Source organism: Lampetra fluviatilis, chromosome 15 (genome assembly GCF_964198595.1).
Source record: "Lampetra fluviatilis chromosome 15, kcLamFluv1.1, whole genome shotgun sequence".
Taxonomy (NCBI): Eukaryota; Metazoa; Chordata; class Hyperoartia; order Petromyzontiformes; family Petromyzontidae; genus Lampetra; species Lampetra fluviatilis.
Window position 1 is genome coordinate 5,506,132 of NC_136289.1, and position 10,705 is coordinate 5,516,836.

The window sequence follows — 10,705 nt, forward strand, 5'->3', positions numbered from 1 at the left end:
CACAGCTGAGATCCCAGGTTTTTCATCTCCAGAGTTTTCTCACGCGGACGATGCACGAGCAGCTAGGCCGTTGCCGGATCGTTGGAAGTTCATGACGGCCACGTCGGAGACACTCAGCAGGCACCGTTCATCCTGGGATCTCCCGTGGCCGTTTCGTAAATTCGTAAATACTCAAGCGAGTGCGGCCGAGATCCCCGGGGGGGGGGGGGGGGGTCTGTCCCATTTGGGTCTCAACGGCTGTGCCAGAGACACTTTGACGCGGTGCTGGTGAAGCAGCCCCCCCTGAGTTCAAAGGACCTCATCGCTTTATAAATCGCATTTGCGTTGTGTAGTTTGCCAACGTGCGTGGTTCGCACCTACCGAGTAATCTGCGGTCATTTTGTCAATTTCAACGGGCTGCTATGCTCACCAATCGCAGCTCGAAAAGTGCTCCCGGACAATGCTAATATTAGACCTTTGTGGTCTTGGCTTTTCTAAACCACTGCCAGATGTGTTCTCGGAACATTTGATTAACATCAGGTACATTGTTTGATTACTTTAATCGCTCTTCACGCATTTTGCCACTCAACCAGTGACAGCTCGGTCTGTTCTGCTTGCCAAGTATCAATGCCCCTGGGTTGATGTCCTTAAATATGCAGTGGAGTCGCTAAAAATAGACCTCGCATGGGAAAACTTTGGGGGGCAGTTCCACGATGAATGACTCCGTATAAAATGAAAGTGTTATTATTAAGGGGGTTACATTTGGGACACTTTCAAGATGTTGGTTATCGTCGTTATAATCATGACGTGGCTCTTGACGTGGGCCTGGCATGTCGACCGATTAGCACCACTTTTATCTTCTTTCACGTGGCATTTTTGGGGATGGCAACAGATTGCAAATTAACGTCGAGATTCGGCATCCCACGCGCCTGCTTCAGGAGCAGCCGCGTGGGTTTGTTTTCGATCGCCGTTTAACGATCCGATTGGGGCAGCCGTCCCCCGCTAAGTTGCACGGTCTGAGATGTCGCGCGGCAATCTCACGCACCGGGCTCTCGTTCACTTAGCACCGTCACCTGGGCTTCGTTTGTCCAACTTGTTGACAAAGCAGAGACGGCCGCGATGTACCGCGGTGTCGGACGTACCCAGACGTTGCGACGACTCCTTCGTGCCACGCCTGATACCTTGACTCGCTCGCCATCGCGCAACCATATTTTTACTCAACTTTACAAGCCGCACGTATGTTCAAGATGAATTGTTTACGTTTAGCTCGGAGATCGCCTCCTTCGTGAACTTTCTCAGACCGATGAAACCCCGCTGCAGGGCAACCACGGTGGCTAGGAGATGTTGACTCCCTCGCCCGGTTTACATGAGGTCGTGGGTTCGATGCTGACCCTGAAACCTGCATATTTGGAGTTTGCGCGTTTCTATCCCCATGGTCGCGTTGATTTTTCTCCGTTGTCCTTCGGGTTTTCCCCTCCACATTTAGTATCGACATCACGCGTTCAGAGTATTTGGCTACTGCTCTAAATTTCCACGACGACAAGCCACTTCGATAATTGTTTTTTTACCCTTTTATCTGGCAACAAAACTGACACCTTTTTTTTACAAGGAGTCATGTTTGCATAGACCACAATACCTGCAGTTATAATGCAAACAAAAAACACAACTCTGATAATGTATGCACCAGAGGTGTGGACTCGAGTCATGTGACTTGGACTCGAGTCAGACTCGAGTCATGAATTTGATGACTTGCGACTCGACTTGGACTTGCATAACAATGACTTTGTCCCACCTATGAGATGTGGACTCGAGTCATGTGACTTGGACTCGAGTCAGACTCGAGTCATGAATTTGATGACTTGCGACTCGACTTGGACTTGCATAACAATGACTTTGTCCCACCTCTGGTATGCACTGTCCTTGAAGTTTATTGGTCCACACCCAAGACAGCTTTCCTTAGAGCCTAGTCTCACATGGTGTTGGAGCAGATGACGCCAAAAGGCGCACAACTCAAAGACAATGCACCATCAGAGTATGAGAGCTCGAGGTAAAGCATTTACACCATTGGAACCTCATTTTCCAGTAAAAAAATGTGATAATTGGTTTTTTAACCTTTTTTAACGTTTGGTTTTATTTTAAAATAAGAATACTTTACTTATTTGGACAGCGGCTCCTGGCCCCACGAGCGGTTCTCCCAGCGCAGTGCCACCAGTTGTCTTTTGTTCGTGCGAAAGCCACTTCAAGGTCCCCAGCTCGCGGTTTTTACCGACGTTTTTCACGAGTTTGTACGACAGAGCTTCGTATCTTTTTTCCCCCCTCCCCACCAAATTTGTATCCCCATCGTGCTGTTGGGTATTGACGTCGTAAGCCGCGTGGTCGCACAACCCCCCATCACGTTAGAGAATAACGCGAGGGGTGTCCAACAGGAAGTGGACACCACGCAGCTGACCCCTGAGATCCTTTCAAGTGACCTGAGTGACCTCGGGTCCTACGCACGGCGGTCAAACCGCCGTTCTTAATTCACAACGCTGGAAATTTGACAACGTGAACCAATTTTACTACGGCGGGCATTGTGTGCATTGTCACTGGGTTGGTGACTGGGTTCAAGAGCATCAACTCAATCGACTTGAGGGCCGAGTTTACCCACGGCAGCCCCCCTGGGTTCGAACCCAGGTCTCGCGCTCTACAAACCCCCCCGATGCCCACCTTGTCCATCTCCGGACGACGACAACGACGGTTGACCCGTCACAATGTTGGTGTACCTATCGACCGCAAGCGGGACGGGCGATGCTTTGCGAGCCTGGTCCCTGACTGGGACGCGAACCGTTATTTGCGTGCCTGTGGTTGCGAATCGCGAATTGACAAATTACGTCAATGTCTCGCACCGCCGCGACAGCAGCCACCCCCGGCGTTAGCCTGCGCGCTCATGCTGCAACATGGCCCTGGTTCTTCCATTTGTTTGCACCTAAAACTAACCGAGCACTATTATTCCCCGGTGCGTGCGTGCGTGTGTGAGCCCGTATATTTTTTTACGTATTTAAGCGAGCGTATCAACGCCCACGTCGCTTGCGTGTCGTGGTTAACGGCGATTTGCTTATGCAATTTAGTTGTTTGCGCACAAATAATTTGATGTAATAGGCCAGGGGTCCTCAAACTACGGCCCGCGGGCCACATGCGGCCCGCCGAGGACATTTATCCGGCCCGCCGGGTGTTTTTGCCGCCGCTGCCTGTCTGTTACTTTTTTTCTACATGAGAAGGACGGTCATTGGTGGAAGAGCGAGAGGGGGCGGAGTTCCCCCCAATCAGACTGCATTGATGGGCAGTGCAGTCTGTATGTCTCTGTGTGGGCAAAGTTATTGCTGGTATATTGTTTTTGTAGCGCTCTATATATATTGGTATTTTACTAATATCAATTTTGACTCCCTAGGAAACAATGATGTCAAGAAAGAGAAAAATTGACTCGGAGTGTAGGATATTCAAAGAACAGTGGACTTATGATTACTTTTTCACGCAGTACAAGGAAAGAGCTGTGTGTCTGATATGCCAGAATATAGTGTCTGTGTTCAAAGAATACAATTTACGTCGACACTATGAAACTCAACATAAAGATAAATATTATTGTTTGGTCGGAGAAGTGAGAAAAGATAAAATATTAAAACTGAAAAATACATTAACAACTCAGCAAAATACTTTTGTGAAGCAGAAGCAGCTAAATATTTCATCACTGCGAGCAAGTTTGCAAGTTGCCAAGCTAATAGCGTGCACTGGCAGACCATTCGTGGAGGGAGAATTTGTTAAAGAATGCCTTCTTTCTGTTGCCAAAGAGATGTGTCCAGAGAAGGCCGATTTATTTAGTACAGTGAGTCTTTCAGGACCTACAATTACACGGAGGATTGAAGAAATGGGAGACAATTTGCATCAGCATTTGCAAAACTCCACAAAAAAACTTTCCTATTTTTCCTTGGCACTCGACGAAAGCAATGATGTTCGTGATTCTGCACAACTTCTAATTTTTATTCGTGGGACGAATGACTATTTCGAAGTCACAGAAGAGCTTGCTGCACTGCAAAGCATCAAAGGAACAACTACAGGAGAGGATATCTTTCGATTGAAAGCTTTCGTGACTGCAGGGATTCATCTTCTTGGTTCTTTCGGTAAAGTCACATAGAAAGGAAGTAATAAAATAATAAAAGTAAAACATAATAAAATAAAATAATTCTCACGACGTTTTGGCTACAACGCAAGCAGCCATCTTCAGGTGAAGAATGAGATACCGTACTATATACTGCCAGAGTATAGTAAGTATACTGATGGTGCTATGCAGTTTATACTTTAGCTTTTTATGTAGTTTTCTACGTGGTTGTTTAGTAACTGCAGCTACATATCATTAACATTCCTTTCCTTTGTTAATGCTACTCCCTGCACCCCCCCTTGGTGCTGCTGATCCTGCATAATGCATGGGCATAATATGACTTTGAAACCCCCCCCGCCCACCTCCTACGCATTTTCCATGAATATGCTAAATTCCTCTTCATATGCACATTCTTTTTGTTAAGGCGCTCTTCCACCTCCAACCCAGCTTATATATAAGCTCCTAGCTTGACAGTGTCTCATTCTTCACCTGAAGACGGCTGCTTGCGTTGTAGCCGAAACGTCGTGAGAATTATTTTATTATGTTTTATTTTTATTATTTTATTACTTCCCTTCTACGTGACTTTACCGAAAGAACCAAGAAGATGAAACTGTGAATGGTTTGGAGCTGAACTGGGCTAAACTAGCCAGTGTGACAACTGATGGTGCTCCTAGCATGGTGGGGTCTAAGAAAGGAGTGATTGCTCGCATTAACCAAGAGATGGACAAACATAACCATTCTCATCCAATAGCCATACACTGCCTCATCCACCAACAAGCGCTGTGTAGTAAATCACTGAAGTGGGACTTTGTTATGAAATTTGTGGTATCTTGTGTTAACTTCATTAGAGCTCATGCACTAAACCACAGACAATTTCAGGAATTTCTGTCTGAGCTAAATGTTGACTATGAAGATGTTCTGTATCACACAGAAGTCCGTTGGCTGAGTCGTGGGAGAGTTTTGAAACGTTTCTATGACTTACTTCCACAAATTACAGCTTTTCTGCTTTAAAAAAACAAAGAAGTACCAGAGCTCAATGATGCAGAATGGAAATGGCACCTTGCCTTTCTGACAGATGTAACAGAGCTACTCAACAGTTTCAATGTGCAACTTCAAGGAAAGGGGAAGCTCATCTGTGATATGCAATCACATGTCAAAGCATTTGAAGTAAAATTAGGCCTCCTCATGAAACAAGTGAAGGAGGAAAACTTCTGCCATCTCCCCACAACTCAAAATCTGTTAGCGGAAAAACCATTGGTTGCATTCCCAAACAAAACATGTGTGGATTCACTGGAAAAATTGCAAAAGGAGTTCCAATTTGGATTTTAAAAGCTTCATCTCCATGAACAGGACATACAGCTTTTCCGTAACCCATTTTCTATTGACATTGAAAATGTGGATACAATTTACCAAATGGGACTGGCTGAACTGCAGAATTGTGACTCTCTGAAAGACGCATTCAAGTCAAGCAGCCTTCATAATTTCTATGCATTTCTCCCCTCTGAGACATATCCTCATCTCAGGAACCATGCACTCAAAATGGCAACCATCTTTGGCAGCACTTATGTCTGTGAACAGACTTTTTCCAGAATGAAACATTTGAAATCTCCAACCAGATCTAGACTAACGGATGCACACGTGCATCACTTGTTACGACTAGCAGTGACAAATATGGAACCGGACATTGACCATCTCATTAGCCAAAAGCAGACCCATAGTTCCCATTGAAATACTGGCAAGTTTGTTGATTTAACTTTACTTGTTCTTCATTTTAAATATTGTATTTGTTCCCGTTTTGTTTCTTCACTTCAAAATAAGATATATGCAGTGTGCATAGGAATTTGTTCATAGTTTTTTTTTAACTATAGTCCGGCCCTCCAACGGTTTGAGGGACAGTGAACTGGCCCCCTGTTTAAAAAGTGTGAGGACCCCTGTAATAGGCGGTCACCTGTACGGTGACCGCCGCTGACGGCAGGCGCGCGACCGTGAGTGTTAGTGGGTGAGTGTTAGTGAGTGAGTGTTAGTGGGTGTGTTAGTGGGTGTGTGTTAGTGCGTGAGTGTTAGTGGGTGAGTGTTAGTGCGGGCCTTAGTGTTAGTGGGTGAGTGATAGTGGGTGAGTGTTAGTGCGGGCGTTAGTCCAGGCGCGGGCGTGAGTCTTGGTGCGGGCGTGTTTGTGTGTGTGTTTGAGTGTTAGTGTGGGCGTGAGTCTTGGTGTGAGTGTGAATCTTAATGTGAGTGTTTGTGTGGGCGTGAGTGTTTTGTGTGGGTGTGAGTGTTGCTGCGGGCGTGAGTCTTGGTGTGAGTGTGAATCTTAATGTGAGTGTTTGTGTGGGCGTGAGTGTTTTGTGTGGGTGTGAGTGTTGCTGCGGGCGTGAGTCTTGGTGTGAGTGTGAATCTTAATGTGAGTGTTTGTGTGGGCGTGAGTGTTTTGTGTGGGTGTGAGTGTTGCTGCGGGCGTGAGTCTTGGTGTGAGTGTGAGTCTTGGTGTGAGTGTTTGTGTGGGCGTGAGTGTTTTGTGTGGGTGTGAGTGTTGCTGCGGGCGTGAGTCTTGGTGTGAGTGTGAGTCTTGGTGTGAGTGTTAGTGCGGGCGTGAGTGTGTGTGGGTGTGAGTCTTGGCGTGAGTCTTGGTGTGGGTGTTAGCGTGGATTGCGCGAAGTAAAGGGGCCGTCACTCGCACTAAATAGCGGAACCGGCGACTCGGGATTTAATTGCGTGAGATAATTTAATAATATTAGGGGGGCATTTGCGCACCCGTATTATTTTTCGTCAAATCTGCCCCCCCCCTCCCCAAGCCCTCACAATGCATTTACATAAAGCGTTAACAACCGCCCGACTATTTGATACACAATGTAAGCCAATTTATAGCACCATTTGCCAGTGTTTTAATGAAATAATGAGCCCAATTAAGGTTTCCGTTTGCAGAGATAATTTAAAAGTGTGGAAAATGGGGTAATTGCCTCCACAAAAGCGTCATTTGCTGGGGTTGACGGTGGTGGTGCGTGTGCGCGTCTGCATGCGTGTGTTTTTTCCTCGGAGTGCCTCTTCCAATGCATTAAGTGCTGCCTATTGTTCTGCGTGCATGTGTGCGTGCACATGTGCGTACACATGCCCGTGTGTGTACACATGCCCGTGTGCGTGTGTGCGTGTGTGCGTGCGTGTGTGCGTGCGTGTGTGCGTGCGTGTGTGCGTGCGTGTGTGCGTGCGTGTGTGCGTGCGTGTGTGCGTGCGTGTGTGCGTGCGTGCGTGCGTGCGTGTGTGCGTGCGTGCGTGCGTGTGTGCGTGCGTGTGTGCGTGCGTGTGTGCGTGCGTGCGTGCGTGCGTGCGTGTGTGCGTGTGTGCGTGCGTGTGTGCGTGCGTGCGTGCGTGTGTGCGTGCGTGTGCGTGTGTGCGTGCGTGTGTGCGTGCGTGTGCGTGCGTGCGTGTGCGTGCGTGCGTGTGTGTGCGTGTGTGCGTGCGTGCGTGTCTGACGAGCAGCGCTTCCCGTTGACGACCACCACCAATGAGGAGTATTTGAACCAGTCCTGGGCCTCCCCTAGGTCGACTCGGCCTCAAATGAGTACCTGGTGCGGTGTGTAAAAACATCGCCACTGGGGAGACAAAGGCTGCCCGGCGTGGTGCTGGCCACCCACCCCCTCGTGTGCCGTGCCGGCCTTCATAGGTGCTCGCTAACAGCACTTTCCCCAACAGTCTGTTGAGGCAATACGGGGGATATTTGTCTTTGTGACCGGCAGCAACGATTCACCCTCCCAACCGAGCGCTTTCATGGACTGATTCACAACCGATTGTTTTTTTTGAGTTGTTCCATGTCATTCTTCTTCTTGCGTACGGTTGATGTGGGTGCAAAGCAACAACTACAATTTCAAATTCAAGTGGTCAAACCAGACAACCATATAATGATCCGGTCAAATTGATGTTACGTGTGCAAGCGGGGGGCGCCGCAGTGGCGAGATGTTAACTCCCTCGCCTGGTATGCAGGAGGTTGTGGGTTCGATCACGAACCCTGATGCCTGCTGCTGTATATTTGGAGTTTGCATGCTCTCATTGCTTGTTATCCCGCACCTCCGGTTAGCACGGTGGGCTACGTGCGTTGCGAAAGAAATTCAATATACCTACATGCATTTCTCCTGTTGTATATTTTCTTTCACGTGAGATTAGAATCGCTGTCACTGCGAGAAGGCCCTTGCGGTTACAGAAGTGGTTTGTGTGTGGTGACGCTGGAGGCGTGTACTGTGTTCTGGCCAAGGAAGCTGCCCTCTAATACTCGATGAGAGCAAATAGGATATGTGCAGCGATATAATTTGTACATGTGTTTTAGGCGATTCGTTTACCTTTTAAAAATGGGATCTTTTTGCCAGTATCAAAGTATGAAAAAAATTACCCTTTCTGTGTGTCACTCTAGCGAGATGTTATCTGCCTCGCCTGGTATACAGGAGGTCGCGAGTTCGATCCCGACCCTGACAAATGCCTGCGATATTTGGAATTTGTATCTTCTCCCAATGGTGACATGGATTTTTCTCCTGGTCCTCCGGTTCTTCCATCCACATGTTTGAAATATGGGCGCTTTGAGTATTTGGCTTCTGTGTATGTCTGTAAGCTCGAAACTTTCACGTGATAATGCGCTTCGTTGAGCTATAATCTGTGGTCAGGTCGCTTCTGATAAATAGCCATGGAGCTCATTGGACCTTACCCGGTAAAATAAAAACTAAATATATATATAAGGTATAACTTCTCAAGCCGAGCTATAAATGCTCTGATACATGTGGCATTATCTTTGCACTGTCCGCCTTTTGGCATTGTTCTTTATATCATTAGACCTCCTTTGCCAGTACCAAAATATAATAATAGGGGTTTTCCCCCTTTTTTCTGGAAACAAAACTGAAACCTTTTTACGAGGATTCATGTGTGCATTAACCACAATACCTGCGGTCAAAATGCCAACAAAAAACACACTCTGGTCGAGCACCGTTTGAGACGAGGCTCAAAAGAAAGCTGTCTCTGGTGTGGACCAATCAGTTTCAAGGACAATGCCAATATATTATCAGAGCGTGATGAATGTAATTCGCCCGGGGGCCTTTCCCCAGTGCGAGGCCTCGCGGTTGGCAAGGCGCCGTACAAACCGGAGTAGCGAGCCGTGTCCGGCCCCGTCTCCTCTCGGTTCCCCCACGCCAGAGGTCGCAAACGGGTTTTGATTCCTTACCCGTACCCGGCCGCATCAGGGTCGCAAATGGGTACCCGTACCCGGCCGGGTACGGGTACCCGTTCCCTACCCGTACCCTACCCGAAATGAGTGACAAACAGTGACTCACCAGTGACTCACGGCCTACCCGTTCCCGGCCGCACCAGGGTCGCAAACGGGTACCCGTACCTGTACCCGGCCGGGTACGGGTAGCCGGGTATCGGGTAGGGTACGGGTATCGGGTACCCGGTTGCGACCTCTGCCCCACGCCCGCTGCTGCGAGTCAACACGCCGGCGAGCATCTACGAGGGGCAGCCCTGCAATTGCCCGCTCGCTCCACTGCTGCCAGAAGGGCCTCCAACGTTGAGGGAGTTCTGGAGAGCACCGTGAGAATAGGAGGGGAGGGGGGTCCCCCTTTTAGAGCAGCGGTTCTCACAAAGGAAATTTACAATTTTAAAGAGCTGATAGTGGCTTGTAGTGGTCCGCTAAATGTTTGGAGGTTGGGAAGTGGGTCCGCACACTCAAAGTTTGGGAACCGCTGCCCTAGAGGGTGTTGTGGCCTAGTTGCCTACCGTCCCACGGTGGACATGTGTCTCGGAAGAGGTTGGCTCACCCACACGCAACCCACCGCTCGACTAATCTGGGCAGCGGCCTTAGGCCAACGCATCGTGGTAATCTCAAAGTCATCGACGGAGCGAAGCCCACAGGGGCCTGCCCGTCATCACCGCGTGCCGGCCGTCCCTCACCGTCGTCTCTTCCCCCCCCCCCTGCCCCACCACCACCGTGGGCCCTGCAGCGAGGACGAGCGCTTCCGCTACTGGGAGCGCGAGACGCGCGAGTTCGGGCGCGAGCGCGAGATGGAGCGCTCGTACGAACGCGAGCAGCAACAGCAGCAGCAGCAGCAACAACAACAGCAGCAGCAACAACAACAGCAGCAACAGCAGCAGCAGCAACAACAACAACAGCAGCAACAACAACAACAGCAGCAGCAGCAGCAGCAGCAACAACAACAACAGCAGCAGCAGCAGCGCGAGCACCGGGAGCCGCCGGCGCGTGAGCACCGAGATCACCGTGGCGACGTGCGGGAGAGGGAGCACCGCGAGCGCAGCTACGACCGCGAGCGGCGGCACGGCAGCCGCGACAGGGGCGGCGGCGGGGGGGGCAGCGGGGGGGGGCAGCGGGGGGGGCAGCCGCGACACTGAGGAGCGGCACCGCGACAGGCGCCACCGCGACAAGGACGACGGGGGAGGAGGAGGAGGGGGAGGGGGGGGGCGGAGTGGGAGGAGGCGGAGGGGGCAGCAGCGCGGGCGGTAGTGGCGGCAGCAGCCGACACAAGTCGTCCCGCAGGTGAGACGGGGCGGGAGCGAGCGGGGCACGGGCCTCTTGCTGCCGTGGCTGCCCCAGCTTTCACTGGGGCT

At 50.0% G+C, this 10,705-nt stretch overlaps 1 protein-coding gene across 1 annotated transcript in view; it reads left to right on the forward strand.

Moving 5' to 3' along the window:
• FIP1L1 (factor interacting with PAPOLA and CPSF1) overlaps window positions 1-10,489 on the forward strand; it is a 53,134-nt gene extending 42,645 nt beyond the window's left edge. Inside the window, exon 14 of the mRNA XM_078863400.1 lies at window positions 10,084-10,489. Within this exon, the coding sequence (XP_078719526.1) occupies window positions 10,084-10,489 (406 nt within the window). The remainder of the gene's footprint in view (window positions 1-10,083) is intronic.
• The last annotated feature ends 216 nt before the right edge of the window (window positions 10,490-10,705 follow it).